The sequence below is a fragment of the Stegastes partitus genome, unplaced genomic scaffold, assembly GCF_000690725.1.
Source record: "Stegastes partitus isolate 25-593 unplaced genomic scaffold, Stegastes_partitus-1.0.2 Scaffold339, whole genome shotgun sequence".
Taxonomy (NCBI): Eukaryota; Metazoa; Chordata; class Actinopteri; family Pomacentridae; genus Stegastes; species Stegastes partitus.
This window is the reverse complement of record NW_007578070.1, coordinates 39,061-61,457: the sequence shown is the minus strand read 5'-3', so window position 1 is coordinate 61,457 and position 22,397 is coordinate 39,061. Positions and strand designations below refer to the sequence as shown.

The following is a 22,397-nucleotide window of genomic DNA, read 5'->3' as shown; positions in this document are numbered from 1 at the left end:
TCATGATGTATTCCTGTATGCTGGTCATGCCCGTCATAAGTGAACAGCACAAGTGACCAAAAAAATGTGGCCTACACAGATTTGTCACACATAAAAGAAAATTAACAAGATATCAGTTTGTGTGCCTCCCCAGCGTGCGTCATCGACAACGCTATAAAAACGGCCTGACTCCGCCACTGACGACTGCTGTTAAAAAGGCCAGTTTGTCAATAATGAATTCATTTATGTATTTTTGTGCTGCATTAACATTAGCACTCAGGGTCAAGTTATGGTGAGAACTTAAGTAACAGTTTAGTGTCGCTGCACCATTCAGTCAGCCGAATGTTAGCAACTAGCAGCCGAGAAACCTATAAAGCAGAATTACACTTTCTAACACTAATATGTTTACGTTTTTGTATTTTTTTTCCCCATCATTGCATGTATATTTGTCCCTTTAACACGTTTTAATTCAATTGTAACACATGTTTAAGCATGTTTTAGCAATATGTGTCAGGTTTAGCTTGCTAGCGACACAAGTGACACTGTTTAGTTACCTGTTAATGTGTCGTGAAATAATAATAAAAACTGTCAAATAATGGACAGTCTAATATAAATGAGTCCCAATCAGTTTTGTTTACACTTTGTACATTTGTATATACATTCTACATAATTCCATCTTAAATATTGTTTAGCATATGTTCATTTGAGTGCAAAAATCAGGAATTGGTGCACATCTGAGAGCATGATTTACTCGTTTGTGCGCACAAATGACTTTTTTCTCCTCAGACACATGTTAAGCTCTGTAGTATAGGTATTGTAGCCATTTGTCAAACTGTATAATAATTCTTGACTCGCCTCAACCCTATGTCACCTTCTTGTCTTTATTAGTACGCCATCAGAACATTATGTGCTGCAGTGCATACATTTCATAACTTACATCACACTGACACAGTGTTCAAAGGTGTTTGGTAATTTCCTATTTTTCTCATATGAACCATTGTAGGCGTCCTTCACTGTCAGCCAAAGTACATGCAAACCTCAGAAAACACTTCCTTCCTTAGTGTCCTGCACACCAACATCTGGAAAGTAGAACTAAAGTGCTTCTTAATGACCTGATCTCAATCAAAGAGCACAGAGCTTAGTGGACTATATTTTGGAATAGGACATTTTAATGGAAGAAAAACATGGATTTTTAAAGAAAGCATAAGGAAGGAGGATTCTTTAAAATAAGAGACTGACCTATGATAAAGATGTAAAAGGCTGCGATGATGTCGGCCTCTCTGGAGAGTCTCGAGGCGAAAGGGTCACCATGGAGGAGATAGTGGGGGACGTACGTGGAGTGAGGCCATGTCGCGTTCTCCATCACTGCCATCAGCGGGGAAAGCCCTGTGAAGTGGAGGAAAAGGCTGAAACAATGGAGCCGCTTCCTTTAATAGAAAACAGGTCACAAACACACAAAAAAGGTACTCGGTCAACAGGATGCACGAAAGCATGAATCCACCTGGACATGCGGTGTACGAAACGCAACCATGTGGAATAAATGTTACGGCTTTCAGTTCACAAATCTGCAAAGCAACGCAAGCCTGAAGTCACAAACAGGAACCCATGAACAGCCACATAAATCATATACGGTAAGTCGTTTAATTGCTTGATAGCAAGACTGGATGTGTATTGCATATATCTTTAATTCCGTTCATCCCATCGACTAGGCAGAATCAAATTGCAGATATCTTTAGTGATGTCAGAAGCTGCGACAAATGGACAGCAGAGGATTCACAGGCTGCTTACTCACCATATGATGGGACTGCAGCAGCAACCATTTATGACAAGATGTTTTCCTGCCATGTCAGAGCAGCTTGAGGCAAATGTTCTAGTAAATTTCGTACATGTCTGATTGATAAAGCTCTCATTCTCCACAAACTCCTTCTTGATGAGTTTTTTCTATTTCCCAGCATTTTATAGCGATCTCATCCACCACATCAACCATCATTCCTTCTGTTTGAATGCTTTGCTGGACTAATATCCAACGGGAAGCCTCGCAGCGTCGTGCACAACAATTCAAACTAGTCATAATGATGTTTGAGACACCGGGAACTACAATTTTGACTAATTCAATGATATCATCGATACCTGCTATCCAACGATGTCATCGAAAATGCCAACCAATCACAGTGTAATTATGACTGGTCAGACCACATGGGGCAAAATTCACTCCCCAGGTGGTTCAGTGAAGCTTTGGCCATCCACACGATTCACGAGTTATTTTTCCCGCTTTTTGTAGATACTAATGTCTGTTCATTTGAATGTGAAACTGCAGTAAAAACATGCCTAAATCCTCAATGAATACTCATGTTAAGTAGTCATAACCTCAACTGACACTAGTCAAAACAGTCTTGTGATTCATTGGTAATATAAAGAGCCACTTTAGCCAGCTTAGCCACTTCAAATATATGAAATATTCTAAAACATCTATATAGGGTTCTTGAACACCCAAATTACTGTGTTGTATGTATTTATATCATTGGTGTAATTGTCCAGGCAGGATGATTCTGATGTTAGATTTGATTACAGATCAAATCAGGTCAGGTTCAGCCCTCATATTTGTATATCTAGACAGAAGTGTTAAAAGAAAAAGAATGGCCCTTCACTAACATTTCACATTGTTATAGAATGTTATAATGTTGTACGTCATAAATGTGCATCCAATCTTAGAATCTTTTATCAGCTGTAAAAATGGTAAATGGTAAATGGACTGCACTTCTATAGCGCTTTTCTACCTCAGCAGCACTCAAAGCGCTTTTTTTTCTCATTCACACACATTCATACACCAATGGCGACAGAGCTGCCATGCAAGGCGCTAGCCTGCCATTGTGAGCAACTTTGGGTTCAGTATCTTGCCCAAGGACGCTTGGACGATGGAGGGGCGGGGGATCAAACCTTACGATCAGAGGACAACTGCTCTACCACCTGAGCCACAGCCGCCACTATAGCACTGCATCATGTAATAAAAGCAGATAGTGCAAGACAAATACGGTGGGGTAAAAGCTATATGTGTAATATTTTATGCTGAAAAGTCGTAGAACAGAAGCAGTAGAGGTTTGCTTTCCCCCAGTCAGAAAGCAACAACGTTTACAGTGTGATCTCTACATATACATATAACAACATATTGGACAATGAAATGCTGCTGAAATTGCTGGTGCAGCATACAAAACAGTGATAACAGCTTTAAGTATAAGGATCAGCTGGAAATGCAGTGGAGCTGTCGACAACAGCGTTACGACTGCACAACAATCACACGCATAGATTTAAACAAATCGTCTGATGATGTGGAATGTGTGTAGGTGGTCGTTAAGCCGTCAAGCTGAATGCCCAGAATAATTGGCAGCGCTAAAGCTTTCATCTTCTGCGAACCTATCCTTACAAATCTGCACAATACACACTTGGGTTGTCTCTTTTTATTCAAAATAATGTAACTAGCATTTAAGTGTGCAAGCTGCACTGAACTGATAATCGAGGCTACAAACCATGAGGGAAAAACGTGGGTGAAGGTAAGGTCTTTAAAAAATGCATTCACCTTATAGTAACGCTCTATCTTACTATACTAAACAGGGCAGTCCAAATGAGCTGATTAAAAGTGATTAAAGATACAGTATAGTTTATTGTGGCTGTATAATTAATTCAACTGAAATTCTGTCCTTGATGAATTTATTTGTTCTTGATTTTTTTTCAAAGCCAACACAGATGCTATGATATTAACTTATTTTGCTATTTAAAGAACATTTCCAACAAAACCAGTCCCATGTAAGAACTGCTCGATAGTATAACAGCGTGATAGATTTATGCACAAAATAAACTTGCTTAGCTGCTGCCATCTCTTTTCCAGGTAAATGAAGCACAAGACGTCAAAGAAAACATGATTCATCAAACCAGGACACCGTCTTTCTTTACTCCACAGTCCAGTTCTGACACTCAGGTGCTATTGTAGGCATTTTCATCAATGGACAGGGGTCAGGATGGGCACTCTGACTGGTCTGCAGCCTCATAGGAAGCACACTGTGTGTTCTGACACCTTTCTATCACAGCCGACATCAAAGTTTTTCAGCGATTTCTACCACAGCAGCTCGTCTGTGAACTTGGACCACTTGGGTCAGAATTAACTCCCTACAATATTCAATGAACCCTGGGCACCTATGGCGTTGTTGTTGGTGCACCAGGTACCCTTCCTTGGACTACTTCTAGTAACAATAGAGATCATCCGACCCAGTTCATCAAAATTTGGCCCTTGTCAAAGTCACTCAGATCCTTATGCTTTGCCCCTTATTCTGCTTTCATCACATCAACTGTAAGAACTGATTGCTCTTGCTGCTAATAAATTCCACCCTTCAACAGGTGCCATTATAATGAGTAATCAATCTTGTTCACTTGACCTGTCAGTGTTTTTAATGTTATTGTTACAGATGGTTGTATAAGGCTGATGGCTCATCAGTCCCCTATTTATAAGAGAGTTATCTTATTTTGACTGTTTTTGTTGCTTTTGGAGCTTTTAACATGAAAACTCCATACTGGGTATCACAGGAGTACAGTCGGCACAGTGTTCCCCAGCATTAACTACTTGGTATTGTCAGTTTGTGCAAGATTTTCATTTAATTCATCTACACAGCTGCAAACCATGATATATATCATCTAGGGACACTTTACACTTTCAGATCAAGGCCTGAAGTACGTAACACGTATAACTGAGTTGACCAAGATGATCATTTTTCATCTATCATATCTATCGTATGGTCTTGAATGGATTATTAGTGCATAATGAAGTGTCAATGTTGTAATTGAGGCAGTCTGATAAAGTCATTCACAAGACAGCATTAAAACTAGCAACGTGAATTGTGCATGTGGAGATCACTGGACAGAACATTCTCACATGCTGGAAGAAACTCCCAGTCACATAAGATAAAAAAGAAATAATTATCATGCCGCATTGGTGCATGTAATTACAGTATAATTAATGTATGGTGAATGTCAGACTGATTAAAGGCAATGGTTGGAAAAGGTCATTGATTTTTAAAAAAGACATCATCAATTATTGGTCTGAAGCAATAGGCAATTTACAGTCTTTGGTGCGAAAGTTGCACGAATCGCACATTCTTCCGCCACCTTAACCTACAACCTCATCCTTTGTTTCCAACTCACTCCGCAAAGGTCACAGTTCCTCCTCTGCCGGCACGAGGCTGCATCAGCAACATTCTTACTGATAGCCAGGTGTGCAAGATCTGACAGATTACACTGAGTGAAGCGTGAGTTCCTGAAATGAGCAATTCCAGGCAGCACGGCATTAAAAAAAAATAATATCACATCTCAAATCTAATTCTAGTTGCACTTTAATTCAAAATATGGTCTAAAAAGCCAACTCTGTAAGTTTGGTTCCTTTCCTAAGAAATCCCCCACAACTGCACAACTGGCATCCATGGCAACAGTCAATCCCGTGACATCAATGAAACGTGCTATTTTTGTAAACATACCAGAGTTGGCCAGTCAGGTTACTGAGGAGAGGAAGCTGCTCCCATATCTGAACTAAACAGGTGACCACGTCCTTGTTAGAACTATCGTTTTTCCATCACAACTAATATATGCACCCACAAGAAAACAATACTCTCCATGCGACAAGAAAAACACTGCTTAATGTGGCTGGAATCCATATTTTCCTGACATGCCAATTTGTATCGAGAAGGCGTGCATTAAAGCAATAAACCTGAAGAGAATAATCACCTTCCGTGCAGCGCTGCATGATGTTTCTCAGATGGTGAACACAGCAGAGCAATTAGCAGCTAAAGATCGCCATATTCAGCTCACTAATTGGTGGCCAACAGATACAGTGCCACAAGGTGAGCTGATATTGGACTTAAATCTGTCAGATGGGAGGAAACCTTACACCAAACGAATGCCAATGTTTCCTTGTATTTGCTGGACTGTGAAGTGATTCAGTGTTGTACCAGTGTTGCGTGTCCTACATTGCTCCCAAGTGGCCACGAAATCAATTATTTCAGACTAAAACATACAACCTACAGCCTCATATCCCAAGAGTAAGTACAGACAAGCATGGAGGTGTGTGCTGAATGCTGGGATTGCAAAATGAAAAACTGTACAATTAGTGTACCCCACCACCAGGCCGACCTGTAGCAATACGTGGCTCTTTTGATGTTTAAATGTTCCACACCAGCTAGTTGCTAAATTGATCCATAGAGGTGAGGGGTTTGTACCTCTAAGCAACCTTTCACATGTTACATCACTGTTGACATAAAAATATTGATTGGGGCAGCTTCAGCAGCAGCATCAGTGATCATGTCTTATTCCTATCCTCACGAACAATGATGAAGGGAGCTGAACTCCACAACAACATCCCTCCTGACAAAATTATAAGGGCGTATTGATCAAGCGTAAAATATGAGCCGTAAAATCTTGTGCATCCAGGACTAAGCTGAGGGGATCACAAGACCAGCATGCATCTTTGTATTCATTGCATTCAACGGATGTCATTTCAGCTCCACTCTTTGTGTGATTACAGTAAAAACCACACATACTTGCTCCTAAAGCCTGCTCTCAATTAGGCTGAATCTGTACTCTTCTGTCTTCTCTAAATCAAGTGACTACCTCAGCTGACCTCCACAGCTGGATGGGATTCAGTGCAAAACATTTTCATGTCAGGAAGCTGCCCAACTGCTTGTTTATCATGTGTAGAGATGTGACAGTATCAGAAGTCTGGTACCAATACCAATGAATTTCTAGGATTCTTGATATCAAGTCTGATACTAAAATTATAGACGCATGTATTCCTGAATAAACTTTTGCCCAGTCTGCTAACACACACAATAATACTCACAAAAGATTATATTTGGAGAGACGGAACATGTTTTGAGCAGTATTTAGCTTAAGCTGGAACTAAAGGAACTGCTTCTGTTGAACTTGTGTGGACGACAGCGCCAAATTTTCATTTTAGGAAAAGACCGGTCTTAAGAGTAACTTATTGCATGTCTTGAGTTAAATTCCGATCTATACTACAATTCAGATGGTGGCATTAATGCACCAGAAAGCCTACAACTGCTATAACGCATCAGATGAAGTTGCAAATGATGGCTGTGTTTGCCTAAACAAGCTCAGATTAGCCTTTGTGGATGTCAAATGTATAGCAACAGATGGAGCTGTCAATAAAAGGGAACATTTGCTCACACAAAGTTGCAGCAACTGGCACTCGCTCACCTTAAATCCTGCGTACAGATCTGCATGTCTGCATTTAGGCTGCTTCAATAAATTTGAGGCGTCTCTGCTATTTGTTCCAAATGTCGTCTGGCACCACTCTAGCATTCTACTCCATTACCAACCCGGTCTTCACAAAATTACGCTCCTTTACGACTAAACTGCATTATCTATTACCTTTTGAGGGGAAATGTAATTTAGTTTTGAAATAAATGTAATTTGTGAGCTGTGCCGTTCAAAAGAGCGACAAAGTCCGCGTTAGGAGGCATGACAAGAGGATTAACGGATAAATGGGAGGCTGGAATTTCACCTAAAAGACAATGGTTTATGTCCTGTTAGTCCCAAAATTAAGTTTTGTTTTCTGTCGTTGTTTACTTGCTTTCTGGTTGGGTTTATACACCAAAACTGTATGGTTTGGTTTAGTAAAACATCAGCTTTGTTAGACACTTTTACATGTTTACTGCTTGGCTAAGGTTGGTTAGGCTTAGAAAAAACATCATGGTTTGAGTTAAAATACACATGGTTGATTCTTCTCCTCCATTTTCTGGGTTACCAGAGTGACAAGTCCCACCCCATCTAATAAACGATTGGTTGGCTGAAGAGAAGCAAGAGTAAAGCAGCAAAATAAGCGGCAAAGATACGTATTGGTGATGGCTACAAACAAACAAGATCTGGCAGAACATACATTTCCCCCCCAGTGTAATTGAAAACGCAGTTTACTTGTGTTGGAACAGAATTTTTGTAGCGACTGTGCAGCTTTAACTTGTCCCTGGTCATCAGCTCATACACAACTTGATTATTTTGTTATCCTACAAGTTGCAGTGAACCTGTTGCTGCACGTGCACTTGCCGCCATAGTTCTGCTTGTTCTTGTTTTTGTTTAATACCTCCAAAGCATCTGCAGTATCCTTGATTCTTTCAACACCATAGCAGAATAAGTTGTGTCACATTTTAAGAATTTTGGCATTGACTAGACACTGAAATATTGGTTGTTGTGACATCCCTAATCGTGTGGGTTTTGTAATCTTGTTGTTTCATTAATGTTCCATTAAAAAAAAATCCCTTCCCACCTTAGATGTAACTCTACACTGTTGCTTCCTCCAGATTGTGCTGATCTATAAAGTTTCTATTTTCAACCACTGCCCCTCAGCACACCAGCTCACCTAAGACTCTGCTCAAACGCTTTAAAGCTACTCTGACATACAAACCCAAGATGGGAGTAATTCAGCCACAAGTTAGAATTGAAAACTAATTCTGAAGAATGATGATGCAGAAAGCTCCATCCTCCAAGGTGACAGGGTTGGTTTGCTCCACTTAAAACCCATTTAATTTGCCTAAAGTCATACACTTGACATAGTCATTGATGCACTGCAGTTACAAGTTGGAAATGCTCAGCCGTGGCGTTAACCGCTTATTTCGCTCATGACGTCTTCCAGCATCTTAAAAAAAAAAAAAAAACACACCATCTCAACACACTAACAGGGTAAAAGACTTGATTTTCACCAGAGGGGGTCTTTAATCTGTTCTGTCCTTCCTGTAAAGCGCTGCCTGCGATGCCTTTTCCTCCTTTGATCACCCATCAAGCACCACTTGCTGTGCAGTTGCTTTCGGCACTTCTATACTTCATACAAATGTATAATTAATTAAATCCCCAAAGCAGAAATATTTGAACATGGAGAGATTTAACTTTAAAACATAACCAAATGTTGAGCTCAAAATGCATTCAAAAGCATCTTTACAGGTCCCATAACAGCATCTATTATTCATATCTGCAGTTAACACAAGCCACCGTGTCCTCAGGTGATGTTACTCATCTGCAAACAGGGTTGAAGGTGACGTCTCACTGTATTGATAAAGCTCTGCAAGCTTGTCAGTTTTATCACAATAACTAAAGCGCAGGCCTTTAGGGTATCACTTGTGGAAAATGTGTTTTCCCTCATGCAGCTCAGGGTGAGATGTCAAAGCAACACTAATAAAACACAGCACATCTACTGCATTAAAATACGCCACTGTAATATTCACCTTCTCACCACTGGAGACTTGGCTGCTTGTTAGTAGCGGGTATGTATCCGCTAACCATGTCCCACTTGGGCAAGTTTTTACAGAACAATGCAACAGCTTCTGCAAACAAAACACATCCAATAAAGTTATTCTGTAGATTTGTTTGTAGATATGGTGAAGAAAAATAGAGGTCTTATAATATTGATGTAACTCTGTGACAGTATGGAGATGGTAAAATCACAAAATAGTATGTTTGTGCTCTTCATCATGTGTAATAGATGCATTTGGAGCAACTTAAAGCTGCAGTGATTTGCTGCTGTCGTCGTTGTTGTTGTTGCTTTGTGATTGTTTTGGTCATTTAACCAAGTTGAACACATGGTTAGCACGACAGCAACTTTAAGCATTAATGTAAATGTGTCATTTTGGCCACTAACAGCTGTGTTTACATATATTTGTCAAGCAAATTTGAGGTAAGTATGTAATTTTGCCCCAGAAAAATTAAAAATGCGATTTGGGTTTGTTTCCACAAACTGCTTTGGAGCAATGAACTTGGCTGCATAGTGTGATCAGAAGGTGGCAGTACAGGCTGAATACTAGAATACTAGACTGAATTGACTGACTTGAACGCCCAACTAATCAGTTAGAACTGACGAAGCCTCTTGGATGAGAGGTGGAACGTCTTCAAGGAACTCAAGCAAGTGTAGTTGCTACGATTAATCTACCAGAATAACAAAACTTAACCGAGAAAGCAGTTTTCATTTTCCACAAAGTGCAATATCGCTTCTTTTTTTTCTTTTTTAAAGTTAAAAACCATCTAAAGCAAGCAAAACTGATGATGAAATAGATTTTTCCTATTTCAGTTAACTTTATCTGATATTTCAAAATGCACACAAAAGGCATGATGGAACCACAGCTAATGCCAGTCAAATATTTTGCAACGCTTCTTTTAGCTCATCTCTAGAGGTAAATATCAGCTGTGTTGTGGTTTAATTTGTCATTTTTTGCTGAACACACCTCTTCGATTACAGGAACAGTGAGGGGAAAACCAAATGTTTGGGCCACAAATCCCAAAAAAAATCAACCTTTTCATAACAGGTGTGTCAGAAAAGTTCCAGGACTGGTGTCACAAAAGATAGATTTCAAACCCAAACTACAGACTACGAGTTTTCCCCTTCAAACGATCAACCAGCACGTCTACAAAGAGATCCTGTGGCGTTTGGTTGGTTCAGGGCGCAAGAAGAAGCGAGAGTTGTGGCAGGACAAGTCGGGGCTGCTTCACCATGACAACACACCTGTTCACAACGCCCTGAGCATCCCTGAGAAGAACATGGTCGTGCTGGAGCAACCTTCCTACTCACCCCACCTGGCTCTGTGGGATTTATTCCTCTTCTCCAAGCTCAAAGGGTCATCGAGGAGACCCGTTTGGAAGGCGTGGACGACATCAAGATGGCTGTGACGACGGAGCTGCGGAGGATCTTGGAAGAATCCTTCCAGGAGTGCATGGAAGCGTGAAGGCAGAGAAGGCTGGGAAAGTGCCTCAAACTCCAGGGGGATTACTTTGAAGGGGAAAACTTGTAGTTTGTAGTTTGGATTTGAAATATATCTTTTGTGACACCAGTCCTGAAGCTTTTCTGACACACTTCGTATTACAAAACTGTCAACGGATGAATTATTGATATCTGATTAATAATTAGTGCAGCTTTAAAACAGCCTACGGCAACCATATTCCAGTGCAAATCAGTGCCTTTTTGATTACTCTGTGTGTTCCTTCTTGCCTTCGGGCGGACAGTCTTTCCCCCTCATGTCTCCATCTCTGTCTTTTATTCTGTAATCAGTTACTTAAAGGAGAAAAGCCACCGAAAGGAATCATTTATTTTGAATGCAATAATAAAAAGGGAGAGACTCCTTTATCCAGTAACTCCCTTCATTCCCAAAAGAATGTCTTCAATAAAAAAAACTCTTTTGAAGACTTGCTGCACATTTTCTACAGACATGGATGTAAAGCTGCAGCCAATAAAGAAACATTACCAACAGAGGTCATCACAGTGTTCATTTATCAGACTTTCAATCCCCTCTCGCCTTAAAACATTTATCTTTACACTCCCTGATAGTTGCGCTTCATGGACTCTGACCAGGCTCCGGGTATTTACAGACCCTTCATTTATCTCCAGGGGTTTATGTGAAAACCTAAATCTAATGGAATGTATTATGAGATGATGATGACCCTTCTCTGTAACAACAGTTTACCAACCACATGTTAAAGTTGTGTGCATGAGGCTACAGAATGAGCAACACTTGGTGTGTTAAATGTGTGGAGGAGGTGTCTATAGCAATTTAAACACCAAAAACACAAAGTGTACGAAGCAGCTTTAAGTGTGTTTATCTGCTCCAAAGTGAACTGGGAAAGTTTGCATTTAAAGCACGTTTTTGTGGGGCTACAACTTAAAAAAAAAAAAAGCCATTCATAGTTTTATGGTAACCAATTCTGGATGCTTTGAGATTGTAGGCTCACATCTGTGGCTCTGTCTTGCACCATATCGTAGCCTGTTTGAGGAAATTTAGGCTGCAAGTACACTTTTGCCAACACACTGATCAGTCTTCAGTCTAAAAGCTTTTTTCTACAACAAAAAAAAGCAGCAAAAAACAAAGAGGAACGCATGAATCCGACCACAGCAGCTGTACAGGTTTATCAATCAATCAATCAATCAAATTTTATTTATATGGCACTTTTCATGTGCAACAACAACACAAATGCTTTACAACATTTAAAAACATTACAACATTTAAAAAATAAAATAAACCCTCCCACCCTCCATGCATACACATACAGCAAACGCAGTCGTACACACACACTCACCACTAGACTAAAAGAGGCGTGGCATGGCACTGAGGGATTGTGGGAAACGCTACCATTGGGGCCGTCCACACCAGGAGGAGTTGGAGACCATGACCACTGGGGGGCGTCAGCACCCGAACCCCCGACCCGGCAGACAGGGGGATCCCCACAACGAGGTGGGGAGCCCCCCCAATCATCCGGGCCAAATGGAGCCGCAGACAGAACCCCCAGTGTGGAGGACCCCCCTAAGGAAACACTGGAGTTAAAAACTAAAAACTTTAAGAATAAAAGGCCTTATGTAAGATAAGATGAAAGTTAAAAGAGTAAAATACATGAGATAAAGATAAATAAATGATAAGAATGTAAAAAGAATTAAAGTTCAATTAAAAGCTTGATTTAAAAGGTGTGTTTTTAACTTTCTTTTAAATGTATCGACAGTCTCTGCAGTCCTGAGGCTCTCCGGCAGGCTGTTCCACAGGTGGGGGCTGTAGTGGTTAAATGCTGCCTCACCGTGGGTTCTGGTTCTTGCTACTGGAATGGATAAAAGGCTGCTGCCGGAGGACCTCAGGATCCGCGAGGGTCGATACGGTAAAGGCAGGTCAGATAAATAGCTGGGCACAAGGCCGTGAAGACACTTAAAAACTAATAAAAGAACCTTAAAATCGATCCTGAAGCGGACGGGGAGCCAATGCAGCGACTTTAAAACAGGTGTAATGTGATCCCGCCCTCTGGTCCTCGTCAGCACGCGAGCGGCTGATTTTTGGAGATGTTTAGACATTAAATGCAGTATTGGGCGTATGATGAAAAAGTATTTAAGAACAACATGTCGTCCATGTGATCAGTGACTGGTCGCGGTGACACATTTTTGCTTGTTAGCACAGGAGCTGTTAGCTTTAACCTCAGCATTTCATTAAAATGTTGTTTGTGTAGCCTTTAAGAACATATTTAAGATACTTGCATCAAGTTCTTGTGTTAAACTCTGGAAATGTAAAGCCATAGATAGTGGTGTGTTTTCAACCAATTCACAAATCCAACACTGGCTTTCAATCAAATATGGCAGTTCAGGATTTCACAAAGTACCACATTTGATGGTTCTGGCTAGAAAAACAACTGCTTTTGTTTTCCTCTGTTTACAGTCAAGGACACATTTTCTGCCACTATTGTGTCGTATGATTAAAAGGCGTGGCGCTAACAAGGGGACCACGGCTCAGCAAACTATCAGTTATGCAGTTTGTCATTGTTTTAACTATTTTTTCACTCAGTTTCTTCTTTAGATTTGCATGCATTGTGTTTCTCAGGAGGTAGGAGTCAGGATCAGTCAGGATCAGTCCATCCCAATCAAAAACGCCTCCACCCAGCGGTAGGGAGATAGTGGTCTGTCAGCCAATGACAAAAATGGAATTTTCTCCCCAACAGTTGCTGATGCGTGACATTCAATTTTCAAGGGTATCTGATAGGGGGGAAAAATTCCATTTTATTTTGGCCGGTTGCTGATGCAGATTTATGCACATATTCTGTTCCACTAAACTGCAGAGAGCATCAAGTCCCTCCTGTGGTGAAAATAACTTACGATCATGTCTGTTATGACGGCTCACCAGCAGTAGCAGAAATAAAAATAAAAAGCTTTTCAAATTGTCCATATTCACTTAGAAAACTACTAAAACTACTTCAACTTAAATGTAAAGCATGCCAAAGGTAGTTTTAGGTAACAATTCCAGACAAATCTGCAGCCTTTTGACCTGACAGCTGTTATGTGTCGCTCAGGCGTCATCCTGCTCTCTGGGTCACCTTGTTCTTTGTTCTTTCTTTTGACACACTCACCTCTGTTGTCCTTTCAGACCTCTGCCTTCCTGCCTTCCTGCCCTCCAGTGCTGCGACAGCCTTCCCCGCCCTGATGTGTGTCAATTGCATCTTGTTATCCTTTTATCCCTGATAAATTTATTTGGCCTCCACTTCCCTCAGGGCCGCATGTCTGTGTGCTCTGTTGTAACTGTGACGCCCATTTTCCTAGAGTTCGCCGTTTCCTCGTAGACCAAATTCTTGTTTCTTGGACTGCCTCGTTGCCCCCTCTGTCGCCTGTTTGTTTTGGGCTTAACTCCTGTGTGCTGACCTTAACTGTGCAAAGACGGAAATCGTGATGTCTGCCTCCAAGTCACGCCTTTAAATCCTCCATCACCTCCAGCAGAGGTTAGAAGTCTGGACTGAAGCCAGTATTTCATTTAAAGACTTTCTACAGCTGATATCCTCCTCCCCTAGTTTGCATCCTGTAGATAACAACGTGAACACATGTCTTCTGCCAATCTCAATAAACAATGTCACACTAAATAAAAATCAGTGATTTGCATCTGAAACCAACGTCACAGGCTGATGAGATGTTTTCTAGGTGAGAAGGTCAACAGTGCATGTGATCAAGTGCTTTGGTAGCAAACAACTGGACTTTTTTGTGTTTCTTTAAAGGCCGAAAAGAACTCTAGTTGTCTGCTGACCAGGAATCTACACTGGCAACGTATTTGTGGTTTATTGACTGTGGATAACTTATCAATTAGTGCAAAAAAAAAGAACACATATCTAGGGCTGGACCCGAACAGCCGACTATTCGTTCGCTGTGCTGGAATGGGGACATCAATTTTGATCTCCGAATATCTCTCTTGAAAGCAAAATGATGAGGACTAAGGATTAAAATGATTTTTAAAAAATAATAATAATGATTTTCCCCATGTTGTTAAAATACAGAAACAAAGAGTAAAATCACAGGAAAAAAGTATTAATTCATGTGTTGACTGTAAAAAAAAAAAAAGGTGTTCACATCAAAAATCTGTGCATTTTTTCTTAAATGGTAATTTATGTTTCTACAATTTAACCATTAAGTTCACTGTTTACTGTATTTAAATCTGAATTTAAATTTTAAAATTTTTACAAACATTTACTAGTATTGCTTTTAAACTTTCTTAACAGCATAATACTCCATTGTTGTTAATTTTTTGTGTATTTTTGTTGCACCCTTGCGGCCAGATTTTTTTCTGCTGATTTTTTTTTGTCATTTTTTATTCTTTTTTTTTCATACAGGATTTGTTTTTACACTTTACACAAATCATGAAAAACACTTGAAGGGACTTCTTCAGAAAAAACTGATGTTGTGTTGAGATAAATCTAAATTTCTTCAATGAAAAAAAAGGTGACAAGACTGAGAACGAGGCGTGGGCACAGTCAAAAGAATAAAAACCCAGATGTTGTTTCTGGCTCAGTGGGTGCAAAACCTCTGAGAGGAGCTTCTTCCATTGGAGGTTCAATTAGTGCGTTTAGGCCGACCTGTCGATGACGTTCCACTGCAAAGCGAGACACGCTCTGGTTGGAAATGAGGGCTTGAACTCGGCTCGGGGGGCAACATCTAACAGCTCGGAGAAGAGAAACTGCACACCCACAGCACTGCCTCCATCCAACATCTGAGGGAGAACCATTTCTCTGGCCGGTGCTGCACAGATGTGACCTAGAATACGCAACGCTGTCTCCATCAAAGAGTACGTATACGCGCTGTATATTTAAAATGTTGAGGATGTCTGGGAGGTTTGTGGTCAGAGCCGCTGATGGGAACAAAACAACAGACTGATCATCACGAAAGAGAAACTAAGATTTCCCCAGAGCCCAGTGAGGTCTGACTGTAAACACCGCTGCTGAAGTATCGACAAATACCTCAAACACAGAGTGACTAAAAAACCAGTGACAAGATGTGACGATGAAAAAAAGACCAGAGGGCTCATTTGGTAGCAACATAACCAGATGATTTTTTTTTTAAAAAAGAGAACTGATCTTGTGAAGAGAAAGTCCACCACAGATCGACAGATTTCTCCTCAAACATGTCACATTTATCTCCTGAACGGCGTCACACCTCTCACTCCGTCTCGGCGTTATCAGACAACATTTCATGCTCCAAGAAAAGAAGAAATCCGGCTTCAATAAATGGCGTGAAATTTCCAAAACCAACCATTAACTGACACAACATCCTCCGTCATTTGTGCCACAGAATTTCCACTGTTTTCCAAAAACTATCAAAAAAAACTAACGCATGAGAAAATAGTCCCCAACAAAGGAGCTGTTTCCTCATATTTAAGTAACATCTGCTAAAAACTGCAGCTGATTAAAGAGGTTACTGAGCCTTCTTTTTGATTTATTTTTAAACTCACACTGATCAGCCACAACATTAAAACCACTGACAGATGAACACAGGCTTTCTAGTCACAATAAAACGCTCCTCATGTCCTGCATTCATATAGACTTTGACACCCATCAAAAGATTGCTGCAGACAAGTCTGGGAAATATAATGTACAGGCAGCATTAACCAGCAGTTATCTAAAAAAAACTAAGTATTCAAACACTGTAATCTAACATGCATCGCAGATTTGAGCAGACTGTGATCTATCTAACTTTATCCCTTAAATTCAACGCAAAAATGACATAAACATAATAAATTACTGGGATTAGAGCTTTAAAAAACAGATCCCTGATCACAGGCATAAGCTCCCCTCCGACAGAAACACAACAGAAAGCAGAACACACACAGGAGCTCTTATTTTATCACGACAAACATATGAATTATGAGTTCATACAGCCACTAAATCTATTGTGGAAAACATGATTAAATCCATCTATAGTCTATTATATGATGATTTGTACCCTCAGGCCTGCATCTTGTGCTTCCCTTTACATGAATAAAGACGTTTCCAGCATAAATTAATGCAGCAAACTAAAGACTCAGCAGAGAGCAGGAGTGATGGATATTTAAGCCATATTTTAGCCAATCAGGAATCAGACTATTTAGATGAGGTAAAAAAAAAGAAACAGAAAGCATAATTGACCAGAGTTTGCCACTAATTTAAGCTGTATCAGATACATTACAGTCATTTTACCATCATCATCAGGTCATTTTTGAGCAATGAGAAGGACGGCGTTACAACCTCGACTGTCTTTGTGGCGACTGTATCCAATAATCATCAGGTGGATTATGAAGGGAGAGAGATGAAGGCTGCTATCTGGCCGGAGGTCATTCATGTGCTTTTTTTTTTTTTTTAGTCATTCCATTGCAGGATTAAAGTGCAGTTTTTGCATCTGTTCAAATAAGAGCTACAAAGGTTGCTTTCATGCCCCTGCTAGGATTTGTCATCTTTGACGCTTCGAACCCTCCTGATGTTTTCTATGATTCTAGCTGATGTTTGACTCGAAGCAACTCTGTGGGAAAAAAAAGTAAACTCACAAAAGGGAAGAAAGAGGCGAGACTGATGAAAAAAAAAAAACACTTTTCCCTCCAACTAACACAGACACCCTGCAGCCTGGAACTCAAACACTGATCTGACCAACAAGCGTTCACCTCGTCTCGAGGTCTCCCGATGCAAAATTCAACCAATCTGACCTGTGAGATTTTTAAATAAGACATGATATAGGTCTGATTTGGACAGTCCTATAGGGAGGGAAGTAAAGAGGAGGGGGGACAGGTCAGGATGGAGTCACCCCACAGCCCCACGGGAGGGACTCACAATGTTTACACAAGTGCTGGACTTGAGGAAAAACGTACTTGAGGAAAAAATGCACTTTACGTGAGAATTTCTGTTTTGTGCTACTTGATGCTTCCAGTCTGATGCATTTCAACGGCTGCGATTGCACATTGTTTTCCATTCAAATGCATGAAAGCGACAGCTGGAGTTGAATTTCTCATGCAAGACATCTACGATCTGCATCGAAATATATCAGATTTTTAATGCAAAGTCTCTTGTTTTGAGTATTTTCTTGTAGATATTCTTTTCCTTGCGCACAAGATTAGAGATTTAAGGTTTTCAGGAGGTCATGTCATGCAAAAATGTGCAATACGTGTTGTTTTTGGTGCAGTTTAAAGGGGAACGGTGCAAACTCAGTGTGAATGCTGGTTATTATTTTACAGCTCTTTTGCACAGATGACGACTGCACTTTCAATTTCCTTGTTTATAAGCTGTGACCGTAAAGATTTGATATTGATAAGCACGTTAACCTTCACTGTGTCTTCATGTGGCATCCTTCCACCACCGACACTTTGAAGGTGATCAGTACAAAAGGATATTTAATCACACGTGTCTCAAAGCTCAGCCCGCAGATTCAACTATCACAGGCTTGTTTTTGCAGCTTTAAAGATCTGAGAAAGATGCGATTAAATCTGACTTTTCTGGAGATCCTGCAGAGCTTTCTCAGACCTTCCTCTCCTGATTTCATAAGAGTCACATAAAGGCAGCTGTTAAACACAGTCGCAGGACACATGAAGCTCCTCTATCTGCTGTGCTACTGCCATCCTCTGCTCTTCACAGACTGCAAAATGAGAAAATCGCCTTCTGCTTGTAAGACGTTTGATAAAGGAGCTGACCATAAACAATAAACTTTAACTGAGGGATGTTAAAAAAAAAAAGAGCAAATGATTTAAAACAATGTTGAAATCATGCAGATGTCATCCCTGTTTATGTGACTGCCTGGTTATTTTATTAGCAGCAGGACTTGATGTCACCACTTTATCCTGTAATTGAATGTTTCCTGTCATGAAAGCAACAAGGAGGAAAAACAACAACAACAACAACAATTTGGCTCAAACGCCTGTAACATGAGGTGATTACATGTTGGCGCAAAGTGGAGAAAAACACTCCAAAAGTGAAGGTGACTCACTTTTTGCTCATCGGTCATCTGTCATCCCGTTTAATTCCCACCGACTCGCAGATCCACACTGATATCTCAGCAAACAAGAGAGACTCCGGATCAAGTTGTCCTCCGAGGCGCAGATCCGCTGTGAGCTCCGCAGCTGCTCGGTCCGCTGCTCAACCCGCCTCCTGGGCAGGACCTTCACGGTTAAACCTCCCCCGGTCTGAGAGCCCGACTTTAACTCGGTGTTGGTTCAGTAGGGGGGGGAGCTGAGTCCTTTGGGTTCTCCGGAGCTTCGTTCCGTCTGAGCGCTGGAGAAGATCTGAGCTCCACGAGGCTCCACCGGCTTCTGTTAAAGCGCTTCTTTTTTTTTTTTTTTTCTAGGGATGGGATGTAACGTTGCTGCCTCATCGATCTGTTCATGTGACGGCATTGGAGCTTCAGACATACACTGTAAAAAATAAAAAAAAATGTAAAAAATGGCAGCAAAGATATTTTTAAAATAAGTCAAACACAAACTGGAAAAAAAAAACTCTATATGCATGCTGCTTTGGTAAATTACAGATATTAATGAGTAAACATAAAACAGCATTAATTTACACAAGAACTGTAAAAAACCAAAAAGAAAAACTGGCCAAAACCATAAATAACATCTACACCAGGTATATTTTAATAAATGACAATTTGTAACATTGGACAGTATTATTACGCTGCTTTTTTTTCTTTTTTACTGTATTTACCTTTAAAAAAACATGATTATTTTTGCATGTTTGTAGTTCATTGAACAAAAAAAATATGAATCTAGTCTTGCTTCCAGATTTGCATATTTATTTTTATTTTTATTTTTTTTTTTTCAATCGAGTACAGAAAAGCAATGTCACATTTTTTAGTCACACATTTATAATTATATTCCAGAGGTTGTTTTTTTTTCCTCCACAGATTTTTGATTGTTAGTGTTTAACTTATTTTGAAATATCTTTGCTGCCAAATATTTAATTTAAAAAAAATTTTTTTTTTACAGTCAACATGTAAACTGATGCATTTTTTGTCAGTGATTTTACTAAACGTTATCTGTAATTTAACAGAACAGGTAAAAGTTCTAAACTTATTATTATTATTACCAATATTATTGTTGTTGTTGTTGTTGTTGTATTTAACTGGTTTTTTTATCTTTAATATATCATTTCTCTTTTAAATAATGATTAAAAAAAAAGTAAAATAATGTTCTTTTTACTGATTTAAAAAAAGTAAAAAAAAATTCAAAAACTAATGTTGGTGAAATGTAAAACATTGTACTATTATTTGCAAAACATGCAGATTTTTATGTGAACATTATTGACAGTTTTAGCCCTTTTGGTGTTGTTGTTGTTGTTGTTATTGTTGTTGTTGTTTTACGGCTAACACATAAAATTAATATTTTTGTCAGTGATTTCCCCAGATGTTATCTGTGATTTCACGAAACACGGAAAATCTGCAAAACATCAGCAAAATGCCTTAAACCACTTCACACAAATCAGAGTAGCGCTGCCTGTGGGTGTCCTTCTGACGGATCGCTGTCCCAGGCTGACCTGGGTGCTCATTCAGACACGACACCCACATGCTCCGATGACGTCAGATTAACAGAAAAGGATTCACGTTTGACAGAATCTTAACAACGTGGCTCTACGCAACACTCTGAACAAAGTGAGAAAGTTGTGCACATTAATGCAGGCGGCACAACAGCAGTAACTTGATTAATTACTTATCATTTTTAATCATCCCTGACGTGGAAACTGCATCGATCATAATGTTAGAGTTCACTGTGTCTCCTTCATCACATCAGACACACAGACTGTCTGGATACTTTTATTTTGACTGTTCACAAAGTCGTAGTTAGATTATAGAGAAAACTAACTTGTAGATTGACAAGAAAGGAAGAGACTGTGATTAAAATCTCATATTCATTGACTTGATAGACTTTTGAGGAAAAACTTTCAGACTCAAAGGAAAGGAGGAGGTGAGACTGTGTGTGAACAATCTCTCAGATAAGACAGTTTAATTCATTATACTTTGCAGGGCAGCTGAACCATTTCCTCTCGGCCTCTCTTGACCACCGGTCTGCCTGCATGTGGACGAGCTGCAGCTTTGTGAAGCTTCCCAGCAGAGGCTCAACTGAACGAGCTTATTAGGAAAAAAAAATCCCCCTTCAACACACAGCCTTCCACAGGGCCCGAGAATAATCAACAGCATGTCGATTTAGAGAACAACTTAGCCACTGCTACATCCTTCATGTTTTTAGGCTGATTTTCTGTCACGGTTACAACTGTTATTGCTATTTCATTTCAACTTTTGTGCACCGAATTTGGTAATATTTAAATTACAGCAGTTGTGAAATTGTTGGGTTCTGTTGCTATAAATCAAATACAGATCTTCTGTGGACTTCCTCCGTCTCACTGTGTTCGTCTCCTCTTGCCAACTTGAATGTTGAGATCAGGACTCTGTGTGAGCCATTGTTGTTTTTGATCATGTGGCTGAAGGTGGTTCAGTTTGATGTAAACCGCGTGTTCGGGCTTGTTGTTGTTGTTGTTGTGTTCTAAGATAAATTTGTGGTGTTCAGATGCCTCCCTAATGCGTGACGGATACAGAAGTGTTGGTGTCCTTACACCTCTCTGAAGCAACGCTCCATTCTTCCTGAAAGGTGTTTCATTTATTAGTCATGCACACCTGCACGCCGTCGGTTCGCCAACAAAGAAGCTATAGAAGGATTCATTCTTTTGCCACAAAGATTCTCTGAAATGATCTTGATGCGTTGAAATATTTCAGGCAAGCTGTTGTCTTCATTCAGTATCACAGGTGTCTTGAGTCATTCAGGCTGTTTAAACAGAAAAAATGCTCATTGTTGGGTTATTTGGAGAACTCCACAGTAAAAAGGTAAATAACAGTGAAGCACGATCAAGACTGTCCTTGATTCCAACAGTTCCAGCAAAACTCTAAGTCATCAGCTTTGCCTCAAGTCGTGGCATCAATATTACCAACATCCTCCTTTTTTGTGCCTGAAATATTTCCATGCAGCTTCACATCATTATAACCTTCGTTTTCAGTGTCCACCTCTTGTGGAGCCACAGTGTCCACAAACTTCAAGTCTTGGTAATGAGGTTGTTTAAAAAAAAAAAAATCAGACAGACTTCTCTTGTAGATTAGTCACGGAAAATGAGAACCATGTGAGTTTTCTTTCTGTGCCAAGCTGCAAAAAAAAAACCCAAAAAATGCTGTAGTATGATGTGTTGGAGTTACTTCGCCTTACTTCATGTCACTCTTCTGCCGTGTGACTGAACACAATGTACACGATGTATGTGTGTGACACGTCACTGATCTATGCATCCAAACAAATCACGCTCAATCATATGAAATCTGAATAGCTTCTATTTTAGTGTCACAAGAAGGAGAACGATTGGATTTTGTTTGCTGTTGTCTTTCAGTTAAAGCCTCACGTTGAGAAGTCTGATGCATACGATTGCGGGCTGCTTGATGTGTGGATAATTGCAGCCAGCAGGGTTGGAAACAGAGCAAACATGTCACAGTTGTTCCCAGCTGAACCCAGTTAAACTAGCAGATAATTGAATTTCCCAGGGAGTTGGTCAGTGTGTCAGCTGAAACAAATGGAGCCATAAAAATGTGCCTCATGTTTCCTGCATCTGTCACA

At 40.0% G+C, this 22,397-nt stretch overlaps 1 protein-coding gene across 1 annotated transcript in view; it reads right to left on the bottom strand.

The window, feature by feature from the left end:
* Positions 1-18,848, bottom strand: part of opn5 (opsin 5) — an 88,009-nt gene extending 69,161 nt beyond the window's left edge. Inside the window, exons 1-2 of the mRNA XM_008284025.1 lie at positions 18,743-18,848; positions 1,219-1,365 (exon numbers count right to left, since the gene is read on the bottom strand). Of these exons, the coding sequence (XP_008282247.1) occupies positions 1,219-1,351 (133 nt within the window). The 5' untranslated portion in view covers positions 1,352-1,365; positions 18,743-18,848. The remainder of the gene's footprint in view (positions 1-1,218; positions 1,366-18,742) is intronic.
* Positions 18,849-22,397: the final 3,549 nt, after the last annotated feature.